The 25,305-nt window shown below is 48.1% G+C and overlaps 1 protein-coding gene across 1 annotated transcript in view; it reads right to left on the bottom strand.

The window, feature by feature from the left end:
* Arg (arginase) overlaps window positions 1-22,991 on the bottom strand; it is a 39,240-nt gene extending 16,249 nt beyond the window's left edge. Inside the window, exons 1-4 of the mRNA XM_077680303.1 lie at window positions 22,016-22,991; window positions 9,909-9,981; window positions 2,599-2,702; window positions 1,936-2,116 (exon numbers count right to left, since the gene is read on the bottom strand). Of these exons, the coding sequence (XP_077536429.1) occupies window positions 1,936-2,116; window positions 2,599-2,702; window positions 9,909-9,981; window positions 22,016-22,177 (520 nt within the window). The 5' untranslated portion in view covers window positions 22,178-22,991. The remainder of the gene's footprint in view (window positions 1-1,935; window positions 2,117-2,598; window positions 2,703-9,908; window positions 9,982-22,015) is intronic.
* Between the last annotated feature and the right edge of the window lie 2,314 nt (window positions 22,992-25,305).

The raw sequence follows: 25,305 nt of genomic DNA, 5'->3' as shown, positions 1-25,305 counted from the left end.
AGCGGCTGTTCTAGTGCCACATTTGGTGCATACGTCCGGTTTGGGCGATGTGCATACGTCCTGTCTGTGGCCAATATCACCGCATGCCTTACAGTACTGAATGGATTTGCGGTACGGGCGGCAACGGGCTATTGTCCCCAATACTTTTACATAAAAGGGCACGTGCGGTCCCTTGAAATGTATTACCGCTGCCGTCGAGTTTCCCAGGCGTCTTGCTGATACGATTTCGTGACGTTCTGCCGCAATGTATTCCATAATGTTTTCATTGGTCAGCCAATCGGTGATTCCTACCACTACTCCCGCACTCGTGTCTGGCAATGGTTTGAGATATGGAGTGAAATTGTGAATGTTCGGGCCCACCTGTAGTTGGCGGATTGCTGTGAGTTGGTTGATCAGCTCCTCATGGGCCGTGCTGACTACAAGCAGGTTTTGGGTCCACTGTACTTGGACAGTGATCTTGCTCACAAAGTCTCGTAGGGGCATGTTCATTGCCTGCGACATGGAAATAGCAGCGTCCGAGTCTTTCCATTTTGCTAGGTGTAACCCGTTTTGGGGGCGATACACGATCTTGTAGTCCGTCTCCGGCAGCGCCGGTGACTTAAGGCCCATGGGTTTCTTCTTCCTTGTTGTTTGCTCCTTCACGTTGTTGTTGCCAGGTGAAGTGCTCCCCTCTGGAAGTTCCTTGTCCTGGGCAGCAGCAGCGGTCATTCCCTCCTGTTCTTTTTTCTTCTTGGCAGCGCTCCTTCGGTTAACCTCCTTCATCCACAATGAATGATATATTGTTCTTCCGCTGTCTGCGTCATAGCTCACATGGGTGGTGTTATTCCCGCTTTGGATCATGGTCTCCGCGGCTTCTTCTCGCATCTCCTCTTCTTCTCCAGTATGCGCTTCATGGACGACCTGGGTGTTGGTGTTCGCATTTTGAACTGTCATCTCCTGGATTTCTTGTTCCATCGCGTGCTCTTCATTGCCGGTCATAGTCCTCTCCGCCCACCACCGCTTAGTGCACGATCGGGCGACACGTAGACACGTGCGCCTTGCGCCTTGCGCAGCAGTTGGGGGGTATGTTTCCGACCAGGCCTAGCGACCTTCGCCACTCGCTGATCACTTCCAGCAGCGATTCTTATCAGCAGCGTCCACGTACCGGTCAAAGCCTGGTGTCCACGTGTTCCGCCTCACTTGGGGGTTCTGGTGATGTCACTTGACCGGTTGTTAGATATACATAGCCCAAAAAATTGCGTAGAAATGCAGGAGCCCATGTATAAGTGCGACTGCTCTACGCGGTACGATGATGATGATCCCGCCTCACATGAATTTAGAAAATTGATTACTTCGGATGCCAGCAGTGACTATGTCGTTCGTCCGGCTTTATACTTTCCCTAGAGTGCCCCGCATTTCATTCATCGTGTAACTGCTAGAAAAAGAAAATACGAAAATTACCTAAATTAACGAATAATATGAAAATGAACCATATTTTCTGCCGACAACTGCAGTGGGCAAAAAATTTAAATCAAGCAGATAAGCCAAGCAACAATGTGCAATGAATGAATTTGTTTCTTAGAAACCCCGCTATGATCCAAAGGTGAAGGCTACGTGAAGTGCGGGGGAGACTGTTCACATTTTCCCAGTGTAGGCCCTCCTTTCCCTGAAGGTGTGCCCCTTTGATGAACGCTGATGTCGTAGTTGGCGTGTTTTTTGCTTTGCTCTTCGGGTTGATTCCTCCGTCAAGGTTTCGCACTCGCGATAGCTTGTGGTATCCCGAAACCGCCCTGTTTTGAGACCACATCTCACACAAGTACGCGGCTCTCCAGAAGACAAAAGGGCTACACAAGGACTATTCACAGGGCACATGAGTACGGTTCTCCTATTGCAGCCATTGGCCTAGGCGGGAGGAAGGTGAGGGCCCGCGGTCCCAAGAAATGCGTGGCTGAATACCTGATACCGAAGAAGTCGGCGTATTGATGTCGGCGTGAGCATCCACCCAGATGAGCGCAACGTCTGAGTGTGTGGCCAGGGCGTGGCCCGTCACGGTGCCGATGGAGAAGCTGTGGTCACCGCCCAGGTTCAGGAGGGGCCCGCTGCTGGACCCCAGGACTTTGGCCACGGCGTCGCGGATCTGCACGTGCGATCGTTACTAGCGTGTCAGGTATTCTCCTACTGAGTTACAAAAGAATTATGTTTCTATTGGCTACTCAAAGGGAGTAGAGCGCACATACGCCAATTTGCTTCTTCACAGAAAATAAATTGTTGAAACTCCCAAGTGGGAATAAAGGCTTAAGCCGCTCTGCTACACATGAAGTTCCCTTTAAAGTGGCCTTCCCTAGTCACAGTCCAGCAGTGCAGGGAATACATTTTTCCAGGTGCCTTTTAAGCAGTCTTATATTAATGTAGGGAGGACAGCTCGTTAAATACCTCCATAAAATTGCATGTATTACAATAGAGCGCAGTGTACGGACGGAATTCCTCATTGAGTTCACACAGAAATGATTGAGCATTCATAATTAATACATGATCACCAGGGTAAACCTCCTATATAATTATAATCCTTATCCCTCCCTCCGCACTCTCGCTGCGCAAGGTTAGGTTGCCCGGACTTACATTCTTGTTGGTCTTTCCCACGATGTCTGCTTCAAGCGAATTGCCGTCCGTGACATTTGGAACGCCTTCGACGCGCACGTCTCCGTGGTCTTTCACTGTGTACCCTGCGGTTGAAGGTAGCCGTAAATATGGGTTTCCCATTGGCTGCGGGAAAGGTCGCACGACGAGGTAGCCCGTACGAGCAGGCAGGTGGGCTGTAGGAGGTAGAAGAAGCTGGTAGGTTTCACCAGCAGCTTAGATACAGGGGAAGCAGTGTAGCAAACGTGAATAAGCCGAAACAGGCGAGTTGTTACTGAGCCATTCCTGACTGTGAATCAGCCGCGGTTATCCGTCTCAAGTTTCGGGGAGCAATGCGCATAGTACGAATCCTGGCAGGCTTAGGCGGAACACGACTTCGGGACATTTTAACAGCAGGGGTGTTTAAGCCTAGCGTTATCCGTCCGCCGCACCAAAAAACCTCGCTGGAGCGATGACATCACCTCGCATTGCCTAGCAATCCCTGGAGAAGTTACACATAGCTTCGCACTCGCCTTGCTAGCCTAGGAATGGCTCTTCGGAGCCTCAACGGCGCCCGTTGAAGGGACATTGAAGTGAATTGGTCAAGCTCCCGTTCTTGCTTCCACTGAGTAGAGTGGCTAAAATGAACACAGTTTTCATCGTTTATCCGGGTGATAAAGCGGTATTTATTTGATTAAGTCTGAAAGAAGAAAAAAGCTACCATTCGCGGTTAGCGGCGGCTGCGCCAACTAACCGCAGTGACGTCAGCTAAAGTTGCTACGTGATTGTACGATATCCAAGATTAGCATTCAAACAAGTTTCGGTTTCGGTTCTGTGAAACAACATGCTTGACATCCGACGTTATCGTTGGATGGAAATTCTCGATATCTCAATAATCGTCATACCACGTTTCTCTCATGTTGTCGGCTGTAAAATGCCTCAGATAAACCTACCGGGTCGGCTTGGAGTCGTACCAATCTCTAGCCGAGGCCTATACGCAGTGTATGAACGCCTTCAGGATCCCCGCAGACGCTCAAATGGCATGCGCTTTCTCCCCGTCTTCGGAGCGTGGCTCACACATGCCGGACTACACTTTGCGCTAGTAACCCCGCAATGTTTACAAATAACTGCAGTGTACTGTTAAGCGGCGACGTCACTGTGCAGCACATGGTACAAATGATGGGGTACAGCGGCGTCGTCAAGGCTTGTGCGTAGGCTTGCGCCGCGTGAGAAGCTCACGAAAAATACAAATGAAATATACTAGCGCACGTGAGCGGGTGCCTGGGGAGGAGCGCCTGGCATCGGCCAGATCGACCTTCCAGAACAATCTGCGCAGCGTTCGTGGCGTGATGCCTGGCGTGCTGTTCTTGCAAGTTCACGTGCCTTTCGTCCTGAAGTTGGTAGCACAGACGCCGAGTTCGTGCTACAGACGCCGAGTTCGCGAAGCCGGTTGCCGCGGGTTGTAGCGCGTGCTCACGCGTTCTGCTTAGGGAGAGATATGACAGCCTGCGGACAAAGCGAACCGGGCCTGCCGGTCACGGAGAGCATTCAGCGGAAAGTTCGTAAATGCATGTGAGGTGCAACCGCCAATTTCCTCCGTATATTACCTTACTCAGCGTTTACAGGAAACGTCTTCATTTATTGCAGTGTTGTTATTACTGGATGCAAGTGCGTGCTTCCTTAAGACAGGAGTCCCCGGTTTGTCCCAAAGAAGGCTACTTTTGATGCACCTTGTTACGATGTATGTATGTATGTATGTATGTATGTATGTATGTATGTATGTATGTATGTATGTATGTATGTTTGTATGTGTGTGTGTGTATGTGTGTGTGTGTGTATGTATGTATGTATGTATGTATGTATGTATGTATGTATGTATGTATGTATGTATGTATGTATGTATGTATGTATGTATGTTTGTATGTATGTATGTATGTATGTAAGTATGTATGTATGTATGTATGTAAGAGAAGAAAAACTTCGAACAAGGTAAAAGCACGATTGTGGCCTACGTTTCAGCAAAGAGAACTTGCTTCTCTTGTGTTCTCTACCATCTTCAAAGTTCTACTACTCCCTGTATGTATGTATGTATGTATGTATGTATGTATGTATGTATGTATGTATGTATGCATGTATGCATGTATGTGTGTGTATGCATGTATGTATGTATGTATGTATGTATGTATGTATGTATGTATGTATGTATGTATGTATGTATGTATGTATGTATGTATGTATGTATGTATGTATGTATGTATGTATGCATGTGTGTATTTATGTATGTATGTATGTATGTTTGTATGTATGTATGTATGTATGTATGTATGTATGTATGTATGTATGTATGTATGTATGTATGTATGTATGCGTGTGTATGTGTGTGTATGTATGCATGCATGTATGTATGTATGTATGTAATTGATTGATTGTGGGGTTTTAACGCGCCGACGCAACGCAGGCGATGAGGCGCGCCGTAGTGGAGGGCTCCGGATTAATTTTGACCACCTGGGGATCTTCATCGTGCGCCGAAATCTCGTACACACGGGCGTTTTTGCTGTATGTATGTATGTATGTATGTATGTATGTATGTATGTATGTATGTATGTATGTATGTATGTATGTATGTATGTATGTATGCATGCATGTATGTATGTATGTATGTATGTATGTATGTATGTATGTATGTATGTATGTATGTATGTATGTATGTATGTATGTATGTATGTATGTATGCATGCATGTATGTATGTATGTATGTATGTATGTATGTATGTATGTACGTATGTATGTATGTATGCATGTATGCATGTGTGTATTTATGTATGTATGTATGTATGTATGCATGCATGTATGTATGTATGTATGTATGTATGTATGTATGTATGTATGTATGTATGTATGTATGTATGTATGTATGTATGTATGTATGTATGTATGTGTGATGATTGACGTCCCCGGGCCGCAGAGTGCGCCAGGAGACGGCGGTGAAAGAGAAGAAGACGACGAGCGGAGAGCACGAGAGGGGTGTGTGCCAGCAGTGACCGCGGACGAGAGCGCAAGGATTTCTCTAGGGAGGAGGTTCGAGGGCAGGCCAGGAGCGTTCGCGCGCCGTGCTCCGAGAATCGTCCCGGGAGCTGTTCCGGAACTCCTCTGCTGCAACGAGGGGTGCCTGTTCCCGCTGGCGAGTTCCCGAGGCGTGATCCGGGCCGAGGTTCGGGGCGAGACCTAGAGTGGCCAGGCACGAGCGCGGGCATCAGCGTTCCGACCTGGGACCTCTGAGTCTTAAAAGGCGGCACCGAGAAAGTGTACCGCCACGTCTCCGGACCACCGGCACCGTACACGGGGAGCGCTCAACCCGTACTACCGACGTCATTCCGCCCAGCGTCGAATAGACTAGACGTGAGCGTATCGCCTCCTTTTTTTCCCCCTCCGCTCGAACTTTACTTCGGACTTGTGTTAGTTTCTTTTCGCGTTCGCGTTGCGAGTGTGCTGCATTGTGTTACCGTTATCGTTCCTAGTGCATTTCTCTAGCGTTTGTGTGTCCGCCGAATTATATGCTTTTTAACATGTGCTGAACCCATGGAATCACTTGTCGTTGATCATCCTCTGCGAGCCACACGCCCGCCTGCTTAACACGCGGCCTCACAATTTCTGGCGTCCGCGACAGGACCAGCGTGCTCGAATTCCATCTTGAGACTAAGCAGGCAAGTGGGTGTGGCAAGCGAGGATGGAACTAGAAAAGTTGAGGTCCATTGGGAAGGAGGTAGGACTGTCCGGACCAGCTCTAAAAGAATGGATTGACGAGGAACGCATAAAAGAAAGGGACCGGCGCGCAACTGAACGCGAGGCGGCTAAAGAAGTGGCAATACTAGCCCAGAAGACAGAGTCCGAGACCAGAGTGCGCATTGAGGCTGAACGTGCCATGCTAGAACTGAGGCTACAACTTCAGGAGCGGTCTCAGGGTTCCAACGCGAGTTCGGACGCCGTGGGAAGTGACACTGCGACTAATGCAGCACAAGGCGTCCACAGCCCTCGCAAGTTCATTCCTGCCTTCAACGAGGATCGAGATGAGCTTGACGCCTACATCGAGCGTTTTGAGAGGGTGGAAACCAGTCAAGGGTGGCCCTCAGACAAGTGGGTGCTGTCCCTACACTTGTGCTTGACTGGTGAAGCTCTTAGTGCCGTTGGTCGCATGTCTTCTGAGGATGCCATGAATTACCCTAAACTAAAGCAGACCCTACTACAGAGGTTCCGATACACCGAGGAGGGCTACAGGTGCAAGTTCAGGGAATCCCAGCCACAGGACTCGGAGACAGGCCGTCAATTTGCGGGCCGCCTACTCGGCTACTTTGACAATTGGCAGGAGCTGGCCAAAATGGAGCAGACGGATGCCGCGCTCCGAGACAAAATGGTGGCCGAGCAATTTCTCGACAGGTGTCACGAGAAGCTAGCCATTTTCCTCAAAGAGAGGGGCTACAAAAACCTGGACCAGCTAGTTGAAGCAGCTGACCAGTATCTCGAAGCTCAAGGTCTCAACAACTTGGCAAGAAGTCGAGAAGACGAGAGGGGCAGGCCACCTGAAGTTGACAGGCCTCCTGACCAGCAGGACCGTAAGGCGAGGCCTTACTGCTTGCTATGTAATTAGCAGGGCCATTGGCCAGCTGACTGTTGGACGAAGTCGACGTCTCCGGGTTCCAGCCATGCCATGAAGAAGAATGCCTTCTGCTTGAGGGGCCGTAAATTCGGACACCAGGCTGAAGCTGGCGCAAACCTGCCCGAGAACCAGGGCCAAGCAGCAGGTTCATTGCCTGGACCCAATTCCTTTGCGATGGAAGCGCCGACCAAGTCTCAATGACGCCACGCTCCGCCAGAGTATCACTGCGGAAACAGACGCAAGGTGTCTCAGGAAAAGAACCCGGTATTAGCAAGCACGGTTCTTGTAGAAGGCAGCACCCGGGTCCCAGCAGAACTGCGTGGTCGGAACCTGCCATTGTCTTCGCCAAATGTAGCAGGGTTGAACACCCACATGCGCAAATCCACAAGAACAATGCCGCAGGTACCTGCCGTTGCTGACAGCCCCTGCACTATCACCTCTGCTGACTTATGTGCGCTACAGCAGCAAGACCCTTCTCTCCGAAAGTTTTTCGGCGAGGTCGGCAGAAAGGTGACATTCAACGCAGCGGGGATCGAGTTCGGGAAGACTGCTGGTATTCTTTACCGACGACATCAGTTGCCCTCCGGAAAAGAAAGAAAGCAAGTCGTCGTCCCCCAGGATCTACGCGGCATCGTCTTGGACAAGGCCCATCAAGGAACCCTCGGAAGTCACAGGGGTATCAAGCGAACCATGGAGCGGGTCTGCAAGGACTTCTACTGGCCTGGGATGAAAGCTGACGCTGCAGGCTTCGTAAAGTCGTGTCACATTTGTCAGAGCGCTGCGCCTAAATACCGAGTAGCCACGAGAGATCGTGCCAGGGATCGAGGCATTTCGGCGTGTTGCCATCGACGCGATCGTCCACCTCTAACCCACAGCCAAGAAGAGAGACCCCTCCACAGGGTTCAAGGTGACACACGCGCCCATTGATAAAGCTGAAGGCGGGATCGTTTCTCGGACTTTTAGAATATGAGCGACTGTATGCCGAAAGTTCCCAAATATTCTACTTCAGCAGGAGGACAGCATTAGAAAACTATTCCTAATACAGGTATTAGTTTATCTTTGGAGCGGCTATGACACTTTAGCTCTCTACCTTTAGCGAGAGGCTACAGCACTTTAGCGAGAACTTAGGTGCAGATTACTTGAGCCGTATCTCCGCGTCGTGATCATGCTACTTTTTTGCTGGTGTACCGAACGTTGAAATAGCGACTGTTTTAGGCTTTTATTTCGAAGACTGTTTCGCACAGTACTCTTGTGCTGGTGCTAGTGGTGCTAGCACGTCTGACACGGCAGAACGTTCTTCCGTGTGATGCGTCTCGTCGCTGCGGTGGTGACATTCTGTGCCGAGTTTTGTTTCTCCTAAACAAACCTCTCGGGAAGGGGGGTGAATGTGATGATTGACTTCCCCGGGCTGCAGAGTGCGCCAGGAGACGGCGGGGAAAGAGAAGACGACGACGAGCGGAGAGCACGAGAGGGGTGTGTGCTGGCAGTGACCGCGGACGAGACAGCGCAAGGATTCCTCTAGGGAGGAGGTTCGAGGGCAGGTTCTGGCGAGGAGGTTCTGGCGTCCTGTCGCGGACGCCAGAAATTGTGAGGCCGCGTGTTAAGCAGGCGGGCGTGTGGCTCGTGGAGGATGATCAACGACAAGTGATGCCATGGGTTCAGCACATTTTAAAAACATATTCTTTGGCGGACACACAAACGCTAGAGAAATGCACTAGGAACGATAACGGTAACACAATGCAGCACACTCGCAACGCGGACGCAAAAAGAAACCAACACAAGTCCGAAGTAAAGTTCTAGCGGAGGGGGAAAAAAGGAGGCGATACGCTCACGTCTAGTCTATTCGACGCTGGGCGGAATGACGTTGGTAGTACGTGTTGAGCGCTCCCCGTGTACGGTGCCGGTAGTCCGGAGACGTGGCGGTACACTTTCTCGGTGCCGCCTTTTAAGACTCAGAGGCCCCAGGTGGGAACGCCGATGCCCGCGCTCGTGCCTGGCCACTCTAGGTCTCGCCCCGAACCTCGGTCCGGATCACGCCTCGGGATCTCGCCAGCGGGAACAGGCACCCCTCTTTGCAGCAGAGGAGTCCCGGAACAGCTCCCGGGACGATTCTCGGAGCACGGCGCGCGAACTCTCCTGGCCTGCCCTCGAACCTCCTCCCTAGAGGAATCCTTGCGCTGTCTCGTCCGCGGTCACTGCCGGCACACACCCCTCTCGTGCTCTCCGCTCGTCGTCTTCTTTCACCGCCGTCTCTGGCGCACTCTGCGGCCCGGAGACGTCAATCATCACAGCATGTATGTATGTATGTATGCATGCATGTATGTATGTATGTATGTATGTATGTATGTATGTATGTATGTATGTATGTATGTATGTATGTATGTATGTATGTATGTATGTATGTATGTATGTATGTATGCATGCATGCATGCATGCATGCATGCATGCATGCATGTATGTATGTATGTATGTATGTATGTATGTATGTATGTATGTATGTATGTATGTATGTATGTATGTATGTATGTATGTATGCACGTACTTAAGTATGCATGCACACACTTATGTACGAATGGATGTGCGTATTATGTAGGCATACAAGAGCGTATGTACGCCTGAGCATGCAATCGTGTGGACTTTATAGGCTCAGGACACTCACCTAGGTCACGGAGTCGATCAAGAAGTCCAGCTTCTCGTAGTAGTTTCGGCGCTTCCTCAACGCCCTGTTTCCTCTGTTACGAAAAAAAGTGACGACATTAGAGGCTATAAGACAGTGGCAAAGGCATACCTGAGTTTCCATAGACTTTTCTTTCGAGAAGCTCATTGTTTTCCGCAGTGTCAAGCGCAAGACAAATCGAATTCTGTCCTGACCGACTAGATTCATAAATACTAGTTCAAACTTAGAGAACACTGCCCTGTAGCTGTGTGACCAAGCCGCAGAAGTGACCATTTCGTGGATGGGTGCCTGCGCGGAAAGACGTGAAGAACGACTGAGTACCTGACCTGACGCTCACCAAACTCGTTTCGATATGTTATAAATTGGGAGGCTGTTTTGCGACTCCCCTAAAAGCGTACATACCGTTAACACATTTTTAAAGAATGGCTTTATTTCGGCAGCTCTGTGAAAATTTCTAAACTGCCTGGCAACCACTGCCAAAGCGGTCGTGCTTGAGACGATGAAGCGGCCGACAGATGTCGGGGAACCGTTGCGAATGAATGGGCAACCTCTCGCAATCAGCGCCTGCATCATGGGCCAGCCCGTCTCTTCAAAACAGGCCCTCGTAAGCCTTCCAGAACGATTTCGCGTAGTGAGGAATTTCTCGTGGAGCAAAAGTCACACAGAAGCACGTGCTCGTACTCACTTATGCATTTCCCGCCGAGTTCTTGAGTTAATGTTAGCGCGAAAACATCAGTTGACTAATTCGGTTGAAAATACGGTTTCGGCAGTTAGACATTTTACACAAAATGGTCGGCTATGCACGACCAGTGAAAGGGAAGTAATTAAGTTGGCAAGAAAAAAATTGACCACGTATGTGCTTGCTTAATTGCAAATGTCGTCGCAATACGACAGTCGCCTTCCGCCTCCACCCAGTATTTCTCCTCCGCCCCCACTCCTTATGCTCTTCCGCCCCCACTTCCTCATTTCTGTAGCGATGAGTTGAACGCGATTTGTTCAATGCAATTAAATTTTTTCGCCTTCGCACTTTTTGAGAGCCATCTGTTGGAAAAAGTGCGAATCATTGTCTCTTGTTTCTTACTGTTCTTGCAGCAGCAAGAGCGAATGTTCCGTTTATCTCGCACGTACGGCGAGAATGAAAGCGCCTGTTGTAAGGCGCCGCCTTTTTGAAGTGCAATCGTAAAAAAACAACTCTACGCGCATTCTTAAATAAAAGAACGCAGGTACTGCGGTTAAAGTACATACATTTTTTCGTCAAATGTGCCCGAGTTTTTGCGGCCTAAATAATGAGGGCATGTATGACTTGCGCCAGCAGGTTTAGTCATTTGGAAAGGCTCTGCCTATAAATGCTTAATTTTGATGGATTCCGTGAACTTCTGGCGGCTGGATGAATCGAGGGACGGACGGATGAACGCACAGACAAACGATAATGCCCGCGTTTGAGTATCCCAGACTGTCGTCTTAAGTATGCGGCCGCGTATCTGCTCACTTTGCGGCAAAAGTTGTCCTCCCACAGAAACACGGTCAAGGTTCGCTAAAGTCGATTAAATTTTACCGCGTTCCTCTGCTCGCTTCATCTATGGAACTTTTTGTTACTGTGTGACTTCCACTTGGATAAGCGCTTCAAGGTCGAGGCTCACGCGAGCATTTTTCGTATTTTGGAGTTTAAGTATTATTTTCAACGCATACTTTTAGGGGCGAAGCTCCTCTTGCTCGGGGCAAGTCCCGCGTCGCGCCGTCGCCGTGTCCACTAGTTCTCGAGGCGACTGCTAGAGGCGCAGCTGTGCAATAATAGTTCATAGGTCGCCTGCTACATAGCGCGCCGCCGCTCAAGACGGTGCGCCATCTAGCAGGCGACCAAAGGGAGTGCATTGCTTTTTGAAGCCCGAGCGGGTTGCTTGCGGACAAAAACGCTTATCCGCGAGCCGGTACAGGAAGAACTATGCGCAGGCTGCGGAAATGAGCCAGAAACCATGCGACATATTGTAACGGAGTGCAAAGGTATCCGTCCAGTCCTCAGTGATGGAGCCATCCAGCTTCCGGAAGCCCTTGGCTTTAAGGTTAGCGGAAAAGTGAACTGGACAGCAGTAGAGGTTAGTAAAAGAAGGTTAGAATGTTGGTGGAAAAAGAGCAGAGAACAGTCTGGGAAGACATGCGAACAAAGAAGTCAAACTAGCACAAACATTTCGTAAAAGTATTTTCTTTTTATTTTGACATTATTTTTTTATTTATTTTGTTTGTATTTTTTGGCGAGGTGATTGTACAGTGGCGTTGCGACTAAGGCCGCTGTGCAACGCCACCCCGTTTCAAAGGGGAAGCCACTAAGCATCATCATCGGCGCGTCACAAGCTACTCATCATGAACACCTTGGAAGCGAAGGCAGCGGCGCGGAGAGCTCGCGACGCGGCTGCAATGCCAGCCCGCCGCCAAGACCCCGCGGTGAGAGCTCGCGAGGCTAAAGAAAGACACCAGCGTCAGCAGCAATCGCAAGCCAGCACCAGCATCGATGCGGAGGCGGCGGCAGCGGCGAAGGCTCGCGCAGCCGAAGCAAAGGGTGCTCGTCGACAAGGGGATCCCGAAGTGAGAGCCCGCGAAGCAGGGGCGGCACGCAAGCGGTGGCAAGAGAACCTCGAATCGGAGCGGGCGCGGGATTATTGCAACGATATGAAAATAATAACCATCGCGTATATAAGTGTATATACAATCACCCCTCTAACAACGTGTCGAGTCTTTATATGATGTGTGTGCGAATGTTTCACGGTCTTACCGATAGGCATTGGAGCTTCGCCCCACTCATCATCATTTTCTTCGTGAAGATGGCGGGATTTTTTTGGTTCGCTGTCACAAATATCAAGCTCAGATTTACCTTAGATTAAAATAACACTGCGAGCACCGGCTGCGCATTGATACCTTGCCTCAATTGTGCCTAACATTTCGTTTTTACTGAACAATGTTGCCAAGTATGAAGTGTGTTTCCTAATTTGGCCGTTCAGAAATGTTTTGTCTACATAAAGATCTCGATCATCAATTCTTTCAACGTTTGGCCAGATGGCTTCATCAAGGGACAGAGAGACAGACCAATCTGTGCGGGTTTAAGTAGCCCAAGAAAGACTATCGTACTTGAAAATGGTTAAATTTGGGTCCGGATGGGAATCACACCCGCGGCATTCGGAATGCGAGATGATGATTTTTGCCATTGGTAGCCCCTTTGTAGCGGGGTGATGACGTACCATCTTGCCAAAAAACTAATATACCTATGTTTTATACTATTTGTTTAGTACTAGCGCTGCTCTTAGGCCAGGCACAAACAATCTTACTACGCACAAATTACTTATTTTTTCTATTACAGGTGGTATCTGTCTTAGGCCTTATTCCCCTCTTTGCTTTTCGTTCACCAGCATTCTAATCTTTTCGTCGCCTTGACAGCCTTGAGGTTAACTCCCACTGTGCTACCCTTAAATCCTAGTGCTTGTGGAAACCGAATATTTCCCTCATGCAGATTTGGATGGATACCTTCGCATTCTAACACTATGTGCCGCATAGTTTCTGTTTCTTTTGCGCAGACCACGCATAGCCTATCATTTTTTGAATACTTCCCCACAACACTCTTAGATCGCAAGCAACCTGCTCTTGCCTCGAAAACCAAAGCACTGCACTGGGAATTATCGTATAAATTTTCTTTTCTGATGTGGAATTTTTCATCCCAGTACATCTCTAACGAGGTTCTAGCTTACATTTTTTCTCTCCATTTATTCTTGCCATTTTGTCTCTCCATTTATTGCATGTCCAGCGCTACGACTGCTCCATGGCTCTAGCGGCGAAAGGAGAGACTACGTAGTGAATGCGCTGTGTTTCTACTTTGAAGCGTGTCATATATCCCGGCTACACTAGGGTCCGAATGTCATTTGAACCAAATGTTGTTTGACTCAAATGGGTTGCTTCGAATGCCATTCAGAATCCGCCGTGCTACACAACAATTTCGATGGCATTTGAAAGCTACACAGTTGCTCGCCGTGCTGTAAGGCGCTGTTGTCGCCCCTCCCGTTTTCGTACAATAATACAACAATCAAATTAAGGAGCAGTCTAAGGCAGTAAAATGATATCTTATTAGAAGAGACAGCAGTTTTGACTCTAATGTGGTGGCTGTTTACGTAGCTTTATTATTTTTTTGGCAACTGACCCACTGGTTTTGAGAGTATAAAAATTAAATATGCTGATTTCAAATTTTAAGTAAATGAGCAGTGAACAAAGTTCCACAAACAAAAATATTTTGTTTGTTTTACGTGCGGAAGTAATATATTTTTCACTGCCAATCGACGACGCGCGCGTGCGAGAGTGCTAGAAATGGCATTTGAAATCTCAAGTGTCTCTCGCCGTGCTCATTTGGCTCGAATGTCATTTGAGCCGAATGGCGTTTTAAAAGCTAGTGTAGCAGCACGACTTGGCATTTGAGTCAAATGACATTTGGTTCAAATGAAATTCGAACGCTAGTGTAGCAGGGGTATTAGAGACATGGCCTAAGGAGTAATTTGAGCATGTCAATTACAAAAGAAAAAGGATTTGTACAGTTTAGAGAGAGACGAAAGTGAGTTCTTCACGTGCCAAGAACGAGGGGTTTAAGTCACAGCGTGCGACGCTGAGTTGGCTTTCGCGCGTCCATTGTTGACTTTGCGCCAACAATGGCTGCAGTGTGCAGAGGTGTTTATCGGAGCAGTTTGTCGCAATACTTCACTGAAGGAATCGGTGCCCCTCTAGATAACCGCAGCCATCGAGCCCACCCCTATTGTTCCCGATCTGAGTCAACAAAATGACCCATGTCTTACGATAACACGCTGTCTGCCCGGTTCAGTCATTGATATATTGAATCTGCAATATCGCTGACTGTGTTTGATAGTGGCACACAAGAGACTTCGCGTTGTCTTCTGAGAGCACACGAAGATTAATAAAAACCCCATCGAGTCTTCATGAAAGGACTTGTGCCTCGTGACAACCACAATGATCATTGGACTAAGACAAAAAATGCTACAGAAACCAGAATGCCGGGCTCTGCGATACCCGAGAGCATCACTTAAGAAATTCACGACGGGACGTTTTTTTTACAATGAGAAACTTCGCTTGTGTGTACTCTGTGCGTTGCGTCGCTCGCGTGAAATCGTCGATGTCACTCAGTGCTCTTGAAAATTGCAATTTCACAGGAATTTTTCTGACACTCAATTATTTTTTTAAGAGGGGCAGGGGTGGTTGTTAACGCGCCAGAGCTATGTCCACCTGGGCCTAAGGCGGGCTGTTGTCGTAAGCATCAGATTAGCTTTGGCCGCCAGCAGGGGATCTTCAACGTTCGCCGAAATCCCGGCACACGCGTGTTTCCGCGTTCCGCCTGCATCCGAAAGCAGCCACCACAGCTGGGATCGAAGCAGCGTCCTTGGGTTCAGCAGCACAACCAACGTCTTAGCCTCCGATCCACCGCGGTGACTTACCTAATTTATGCATGCCGTCAATGTTGTTGCAGTCTCCATGGTTACGACAGTCTCTTATAATCAGTTCAGGAGCCGTCATTGACGTCAGCGCGACCCCATCGCGTCACTCCGAAGCTGGTTTTGAGTGACTTTCATAGTCTGGGCGCCAATGTGAAGGAGTGCGTACACCCGCTCCGTACACGTCCGGCGCGGGTCTAAGTTCTACTACGAGGACAGATCTGCCAGAAAGCATATCGCGATGGAGGTGACTAAAAAATCCTCCCCTCTCCCCTTAGAAACTGCAATACGACAATTCACGGGTCACTCTAAAGTTGAAAGACCATGCGTAGTTCAATATTGCGGGACTCGCTGAAATAATTAGCGTGCGGGGGTCTTTTTTTCGTCGACCAACAGCTGTTCCTTACGCCGTCATGTGAAAATAGCCACGTTCACGCGGCTAACGCCTGACTCGGGTTTCATATTCTTGAGCTCGATTTCACGTTTATGGTGTAAACACATGTTAGATATCGAAGCACGTGATTAAAGAGTATTGGATGCGCACTGTAACCGACTGCACCAGCACATAAAAAAAAAGAAACACTCCATGCGCCTACAAATCCGTTGGCTGCCTTGGTGAGAGTGTTGCTGGGCTTGGCTATTCGGTGGCAAATTTGGATTACGGAAATAAATTTCAGTGAAACGGAGACCAAAACTGGTTATGGTCTGCTGGAGACGGCGAATTTGTTGCGAAGCCCAACTAATCAGCCGAGCTTTTAATCCGAAATACCTGAGAAAAGCAGCTCGATATTCATCTGACAAAAATAACGCTTTCGTCATGCAACGTTTTGTGACCTGTCGTACAGTTTGTGCTCCTGACATTTGGCATCTTTTTTGCGCCTAAGTCTCAGTAGGTTGGCATCAGTGCTGGCGTAGAAAGTTGAGACTCGCTGGTGAAAGAACGGCCACTATGTCGCGTCATGGACTCGCCATTCAGCGCCGTTTGTTTGCCCTGACGTCACCACTGTGGCAATAGGTAAAGCTCTAATTGGTGTCGCATTATGGCGGCGATGGGAGCAGTCTGTGTTTTTACTCAACTCGCCAAACCGCTTACGTTCACTGACTAGCCAGAGTCACTGTTAATTATTCACAATGGCTCTGGCTAGTCAGTGAGCGGAAGCGGTTTGGCCGTTTGGGTAAAAATCTAAATCGTCTGCTCCCATCCAGTACAGCAATACTCGCTGGTGTCGTTTCGAAAATGCAACTGGTCAGTCTTCGATTTTACCCAACCGACCAAACCGCTTCCGCTCACTGACTAACCAGCGTCGCTATTAATATTTAACAGTAGAGAGTTTTGGCAGCCCGTCGGTTCCGTCGCGTTCGTAGTAACCGTGTTTACCGGGACCCGACTGCGCCTGCGCGCGCGGAAGGGAGAAGAGGAAGGCGAGGAGGCGCACCCTACCGTGACGAATGCGCGGGCATGGCGAAGGCCGTACTGCATAACTAAACCCCCTACCGCGACGAATGCACTAGTACCCAGACGGGTCCCGGTTAATACGGACACTACTACACGACGGAACAGACGGACTGCTAAAACTCTCTAGTGACTCTGGCTAGTCAGTGCGCGAAAGCGGTTGGTCCGGTTGAGGGAAATCAACACAGACTGCTCCCATCGCCGCCATGATGCGACACCAAGTAGACCATTCCGTAGACTGCTCTTCCGTCAAACAAGTTTTTCGCGCGCGAAAGATAGGTTTTTGTATTGGCCTTAGGGGAAGGTGCAGGGTCGATTATTTAGCCTCTGTGTGGCATTGATCCGGTCAAGACTTGTCAGCTTGTCTAGCCGGAAGAGTTTGCTAAGTGTTGTGGCCGCTGTGACTAGGATCCTCGAATACAGGGAAGAGCAGAAGCTGCACTTTCAAACAGCTCAGTTGGAAGATCGTTGCTTAGAGTTGGACCACCGCCTCATGTACACGGGGCACGTGTAAAATCTCGTTTGAAAAACACATTTGGGGGCCTAAAAATGTACTAAAACTTCGAATTTCTCTTTTCAAAAGCTTCAAAAAACTTCAAAAATTCATCATTTGTGCTTGACATGGCTTTATGCCTCTTGGCGAAACTTATTCCCGCTTACAAGGCAACGTGTGATAAACGAGAGAATTTCACGGAGGGCGGATGTCTACGGGCGAAACTTTCCCCTTGACTAAGGCGATTTAACCCTTTTATGACCACATATGTACTTTTTCTGCGGAATATGGTGAAAATATTTTTAGGATCTGAATAGACTTTTTGAAATTACAAATGTGAAGTCAGAAAAAAAATTTGTTCATTTGGACGGACACATGACCCACTGGGAAACACTGGGAAACACTGGGCACCGACTGCCCATAAATCAGTTGAACAAGAAAGCTTCTTTGATCAGCGTGACTTATGGTTCAAGTAAAGATAACAACGTAAAGTTTGTATTGCTATCGCTTGTATTAAGAACAAAACTGCCCAATTTCGCTAACCCGTCACTAGCACATTGAGCCCCCGGGCTCGATGCGAGTTCACCCGCATTAACAGGAATTTCTTTTAGCAATGGAAGTACGTGCTGACCTCTCTTTGTTTTTAATTTTTAAAGTCCGGGAACTTTTTCTGTCAACAGATGGTGTTAAATGTCGAACCCCCCCCCCCCCCTTCCCTCAACAAAGTTCGAGAGATAAAAATATTGCTTGAGTTGCTGCTCTCCTCAGCAGCACTGGGCATCAAGGGTAACAGCGGGCACCGAAGGTGGCGGTACTTAGAAAAATGCTGTGGGTGAACCGCTCCTTCTCTTTTCTTCGAAAACACTGCTTTGTTCCCTGGTTTGCTTGCCTGCCTGGCACACGTGCGGAAACCGCTCGTCTTTCCCTCACCAGAAACGGTCCTGCAGCTCTATTGCGTACGCGTATTCCTGAACGCTGCCAGACCGATTCAGGAGAGGGAAAGCGAGTGCAGAGGCGCATCGTTCTTCGTACGTGTGTTCCACCCTTAAAGGAGCCATGACGACCAAATACAAGTTTGGCTTATTAGAAAGGCTGCTTTGTTCCGATAAAAATGATACCGATTTCATCGCAAACTTCCAAAAAATAACAGAGATATTAAAGAAAACGTGTGTAGCTATGGCGACTAACTAGCCAGTTTCCAGCAACTTTTCTATGACGTCACAGAATCTTGTTTGGGCGATTGGCGGCGGCCGAACTAATCAATCGCCAGGGCACATGACTGGACGATTGTAGTGGGGCCGTTAGTTCCGTTTGATCGAATCACTCGAATGCTAACGTGCACCTAACCCACTTAAAATTATGTTTTTAGTGCTGGCCCATATGACGTCACTCGCGCCGATAACACGTCACTGTGGCGCGAAATTTCAAAGTTCTTAAGTATTTCTTGCATTTTTATCGGTTAAAAAACGTCTTTCGTGGCCGGAATGGAGCTGAGTGAGGTACCGAAGCCTAACTCTTTAAAGTTAAACAAAGTTGTATTTTCTCTTCATGGACCCTTTAACGCTGCAGTGTAGAGAGCATTCACCTTGGCCTTCGGGGCCGCGACACAGCACCGGAACAAACAATCCACGCGAGCATTAGAGAAGACGTACACAAGAGAAGAGCACGAATGTTGCGGTGAATTCGAACGGAAGGGCCTGGTTTATGTAAGGCCGTGTCTAGCGTGACGTCCGACGGTATTATAAGCAGTGCACTACAGCGACGTCCACCAGCGTTCTGTAACTAAACTGCCGCGTCTGGCAGTACATCACCGTAGATAAAGTAGAGCAAGACAACCTAACCTAAACATAACATGATCTAAGCACGCAAAAGGATCCTTTTAAACACCAAAACTAACCTAAGCCATAAAAATTATAGTTCAATTAAAAGATGAAAAAAAAAAAAAAAATCCACAACCGAGGCAAGATCCGGTCCCGAACAACCGTCCTTGGGATCAAGAAGCTAAGCCGGATTCTCTGCAATACGACAGACGCTTTAGCCGGTGCTAGCCTAGTCTGAAATATTCGAATTTCGCCAGACGGCACTCTGTCAATGCCAGCAGCGATGAACTATAGGGCCGTCGGACGGCACCCTAGACACTGCGTAATGTAATGCGGCTAGGAAGAAGACAGAATAAAACCTTGTTCGATTTGATGGAAGTCGCCATTCTTAACTTAGCACATTTCAGCCCCGAAAGATGCTTCTTAACCAATGAAAATATAATAAACATAGAAATTTGTTTGTTTATGTAGTAACCGGGGGTTTCGGTTTCGGTGGTTCTACTACCAGGGGGCTAAGCTGAGGTATATATGTGACGTAATTCTGAATAAACGCCCTCTTTGGCTTCGGTCTTCAACCCGAACGCACGTATGATTGTTTCGCCCTTCGGGGCCGTCGCCAACTTGGCACTACAGTCTCGAACTACTCATCGTGAGCAGTGGTGTAATAGGGGAATATTAAAAACAGAAATATCAATGTGTTAATTGCAAGGGTTCTTTTTCAAGTGGTCAATCAAAGTCATCTAGAGACACTTGCCACACAGTCATGTTTCCCGGAGTGGCGTTGGTCAGGGGTCGCCAATTGCGCAATCAAGATTCTGGGATGTCAAAATAACAAGCTGCGAAAGTGGCTTGTGAGTCGCCAGTACTTTATCCGTTTTCCTTATTACCTAGGTTAGTTTCTTGTTCGTGATAAGATTGGTATCTATCTTATCGGCACAAAGCAGTCTTTTCGGAGAACCAAATTGGTATTTTGCTGCATGGCCTTCTTCACACCCGCCGTTATGTACGACTGGAGCAATATTATTACTGGCGCATAAAACTTTCTGCGAATAAGCAAGTAAGAAATAATGGTTATCATTCCAAAGCAATGTGTACAAAGCGGACGCTAAATTATTATCCGCACTTTTGGCAACAATGTAACTGCGGCTATTTAGATTCTGCACCTTTGATCTACGGGTGCAATTTGTGATGTCAAAAACCACACTTCCTCACTTTTTACATTAAATATGAGGTACGGCAGCCACCGAGAAGGATTACAAGAAAACGTAGTTTCACACAAAGCAGGGGCTGCAGATGGTCTCGCCGAGAAATGGCAGAATGAAATCAGCAGAAATGTATATCTTTTCCCGTTTCATTTGAAACGGTCCTAACGCCAAGATTCCAGGTAGTGTCTATTATGGCGGCAACCGTGAGAATCACCGTCAGAAATTTCTCAAGGCAGTCACCTCTTATTGGCTAAGCATGCTACGCAGAGATTCTATGAAAAGCCGTTGGTTTCAAATGAGAAGGCTGAGGTTCGAGTGCGACTATGCGTTGTTTTTAAGTGCGAATGCACTTTATAAGCGACCCTGAATTCCGGTGACCGCCGTCCGTCCACATAGCAACCGCTGCGGGTGCGCGCGCTCCTCGTCTTCCTTGGCAACGGGGGGAGATGGGCGCGCGCTGCCTGGCCGCTGACATGGCACATACCCACGTGGGGGATTGGCCAGGAATCGGGCGTGAGAAGGGCTAATGCACCCGCTTAAAGGAGTACTGACACGAAATTTAAAAGCTGAAATCCGCTCTAGCAATCAAGTACAACGACAACACAAATAGGTGTCTGTGCATGGCACATACCCACAAGGGGGGGATTGGCCAGGAATCGGGCGCGAGAAGGGCTAATGCACCCCCTTAAAGGAGTACTGACACGCTGAGATCAAATTTCAAAGCTGAGATCCGCTCTAGCAATCAAGTACAACGACAACACAAATAGGTGTCTGTGAATAAATGCATCTTTCTTTCTTTGTAGTTGTGTGTGTGTGTGTGTGTGTGATCTCTCTTTCGCGAACATTACCGAACCGCGCAAATTCAACTCATGCATTCGCACTTTCACATTGTTCCCCTAGGGGAAATGCGGGGAATTTTGTTTTGTGTTTCAGAATTTTTCGGTCATAGTGATTTTGTTATTATTTTTTTACTCTGCTGGTTTTTACTAAATCAAGAGATCGGCGCACGTGACTTCTACAATCGGTCGAATTACGTTTAATATAGCTTGTGTTCTGTGTCGTTGGGCTGGTTTAGATTAGGTTTATTGCAGTTGGGCTGGATTTCTGTAGTTTATGACTCGTTTGGTTAGGTTACGCAAGATTCGGTGAGGTATTGTTATGTTAAGGTTACGTTGGAACGAAATATTATTCAGCACATTTTAGGCCAGCCAGCTTTTCTGGAAAATGCCGTGAAAATTTCCCGGGAGTAATTCTCACGGCTGCCGTGAAATTAGACGCAGCCTACTAAATATGAGGTACGGCAGCCATCGAGAAGGATTGCTCAAAATAACGTAGTTTCACACAAAGCATGAGTTGCAGAGGGTCCCACACAGCAATGGCGCAATGAAATCAGCAGAGGTATATCTTTGTCCTCTTCGTTTGAAACGGTCCCAGCTCCAAGGTTCCTCGTCTGCGCCTGCTCATCTCTGGCGATTGGTGGCAGTCAAGCGGAAAAAACAAATACACGATAACCCCTACTACGCAATGCCTGTTCTGTGAACCAGACCGCAGGATACTGTTGAGCATTTAGCTACTAAATAGGCACTGCCAGCTCACTATCACGCCCGACACGAACCTAACGATGCTTTAGTGAACAGTTCTTACCTGACCGTGGTGAAGGGGGGCTCCGAGAACTGCAATCTCTCGCTGCCTAGTCGAGGCGAGAGCCGCCGCAGAGGACAACCGTCTTTCATGGCCCATCCTGGCAGCCTGGAAACTTCGAGCCACCTCCTTGGCCACTATTCTCCACGAACCGGCTCGCCCCATTGTGGTTTGCTGATTATCGTCTTCTTTCTCGCCTCGGAGCTCACTAGGAAACCGGCGACGTGCTGAACTGGCGCTTGCGCTGCTTACAACCGAAACGTCTTTTCTATGGCAGATCTTATGCTAAGCTTCGTTGATAGAACGAAAATTGTCTGTCTCACGATCACTCGGAACACCACACAACAGATTACCGCGTTCGCAGATAGGCTTAGACAATTCGCTGTGATACGTTACACAACATGTCCGCCCGATGCAGTCCTCAGCGTCGAAGTTTGCACCATCCAAACGATCCCAGAGGCTTCTTAAAGCACAAGACAGAGACCAACCGTGTTGGTTGGTGTTTCGTGCGTTGCCCTAGCGTTATCCGAACTCCCGGTTTACTGCAGGCGGCGCTAGCGGCGAGTCATAAACGGGTGAGATTCTCACGCCGTTGTCTTCTCCATAAAGGCTCCGAGATCCGCGGGGACTTCGATAACGGGCCTACTGGGAGAGGGAGGAGAGCGAGCTCGAATTCCGCCGGGTAGGGGAAAAGTTACGATGTGTGCAGATAAGGCAGCTGATTATACACGACCACGGCGAGATACGCCACCTTATTGTCTCTTGCTTATCGCCAGCCAAAATGACCACTGCTGCAGCACTTTTTTGTTCTTTTAGGAAGAGACGCTTTCGCGGCGCTAGCGGCAAATGATTACCTCTCGAGTATAAGCAGCCTTCATTACAGACTCCGCGTGCGTGAAATTGCGCGAAAACGCTGTAGGCCTTGCCCCCTGCACCCGTATGTAGATCATTGAAGTGTTTCAATTTTCGACAGATGTTTCGATCTTCCCAGCTTCAAGTGATGAGTTTGCGAAGCCAGTCCCTACATCGGCGGAGATAAGAAACTGATTGCAAGCCCCCTGTCCCTTCTTGTAACTTTTTTATCTTTGCGATAGGTCCGCTGGAGACTGTCGCGTGCACGGAGGGAGGATATTATCGATGCCCCCGTGTGTAACGTGAGGTGGGCATATTGCAGGGCCGCTCTTTCAGGCGCGCAATGAATAAAGCAGTCTGAGAATAGGTGAAATACCGGAAAAAAGTTTTTTGTACCGCGGTGCTCATTTCGGTGAACTCTGGCAGTTCATTTGCTGTCGGATATTACGGGGAAGTTGTCTATGGCTAGTTTCAGAAAATTTTTGCGTTCGCTACAGAGTCGCGCTGACCAAGAACTTTGAATCTTGCGGTAAAGTCAAATTTATGGTGAATGCTCCATACCCTCAATTTTATGTCAGTATCTTGAAAAAAAAATTAAACTGAAATTGGCCGCTAGGTCGATTCTATTATGACGCCCAGTGTTCCTTTACTTTTACAATTAGTTCACAGTGAAGGTATCAACACTACGGAAATTCCGTCTGCCATTGATGCATGGTCATCTACGAAAGGAGTATGGTTACAGAAAACGAACAGAGCAAGGACGAGGACGAAAGAACGGGAAAAAGACAGTACGAGCACTGACTAGCAACTGGGCGTGATTTATTGCGTTCTGCAATATATACGAAAGCGCTGGTGGCGTCACAACATTGCGTTAAATCCAAAAGGACCGGAAAAGGAAAGGATAAAAAACTTGCTTTTACCTGTTTTCTTATCTTTTCCTTTTCGTTTTGATTGATCGCAAAGTTGTGACGCCGCACGTGTTTTCGTATATATTGCAGAACGCAATAAAGCACGCCCAGTTGCTAGTCAGCGCTTGTACTGTCTTTTTTTTCCGTTCGTTCGTCTTCGTCCTTGCGCTGTTCGTTCAGATGATGTGTAACCAGCTGTCAAAAGAAGCCCTAATTACGGAAAATGGCTGTAATCCTTTTTTTATGCAACAACATCAAAAGAAAATAATTAAAAATTGGCCGCTAAGTCGACTCTAACATTACGAGGAGTTTTGTTTACTTTTCAGAATTACGCAGTACATAGTGAAGCCGTAAATATCGTAGAATTCCAGTCTGCTCTCAATACATGGGCTTCCACAGGAGGGTTACACTCAGACATGATTGTTACACTCAGACTTATGGGAGCAGTCATAGGTGATTTTACCCAAACGACCGAACGGCTTCCCAATCGACCGAACGGCTGCACATTCCTTTCCAGACAGACTGCTCCCATCCAGTACAGCAATCCTCGCTGGTGTCGTTTCGCAACTGCAAACGGATCAGTCTGTCTTGATTTTAAGCAACCGGACAAACCGCTTCCGCTCACTGACTAGCCAGAGTCATTATTAATAATTACAGTGACTCTGGCTAGTCAGTGAGCGGAAGCAGTTCGGCCGGTTGGGTAAAATCAACTCTGACTGCTCCCATCGCCGCCATCATGCGACACTAATTAGACCTTTGCCCCGACAGGTTTTGTTTCGTGTACTCTTTAGACGGCGCCCAAATTCGCTGTTACTTCCTTCTTCACAGAATGGAAAGGCAGTGAATATTTTGTCGTCGCTCTTCAAAGGCCTAATTTCATGAATTACAATGTGAACTGTAAGGTTGCGGTGACTTTTAAGTACAAACACCACAGCCGTACATAACTATTGTACGGACGACCACCATAAGGAAGTTTAAACACGGTAAAGCTTGAAGGAACTCATCTGAAGTGTTAAAACAGCACCAACTCCTGACGCTGAAGCTCTCAAGGAAAAGTTTCGTGCTTTCGTTGCATTTGCTGTATAAAAGGTCTCTTGCTTTCTGCCGGGCCCTATATGTGCAAGAAGGTCGGATATAGCTATACACGGCTTTAAGGGTAAGTGACTCAGACTCAGCCTGTACAGCAGCCTGCCTACATAAAATCAACATTGTTGTATCCTCTTTGTGCCCCTTGTGCAGTGGGACCACTGACGATAATCACTGCATTATGAACTGATCCAAAACCAACCCTGAGCGGACGAACGTTTTCGTGATCTCCAGAAGCTACGAGTGTCATGTGCCACAACGGAGGACATTATTTTTCCCACGGAGCTCTGCATTACGCGAAGAGAGGCGCCTCGTCTCCTGTTGAGATTCGTGCAGTCCAAAGGACTAAGTGAGGTGTGGTGACAGCTTGTGTGTCTCGGTTGTAATAGGACTAAGTGGAGTGTGGTGACATTGCGTGTATCTGATATAATATTGGGGACGATTAGA

Source organism: Haemaphysalis longicornis, unplaced genomic scaffold, assembly GCF_048455015.1.
Source record: "Haemaphysalis longicornis isolate Haplotype H1 unplaced genomic scaffold, Haemaphysalis longicornis Haplotype H1 scaffold_8, whole genome shotgun sequence".
Classification (NCBI taxonomy): domain Eukaryota; kingdom Metazoa; phylum Arthropoda; class Arachnida; order Ixodida; family Ixodidae; genus Haemaphysalis; species Haemaphysalis longicornis.
This window is presented reverse-complemented; position numbering and strand designations above follow the sequence as displayed.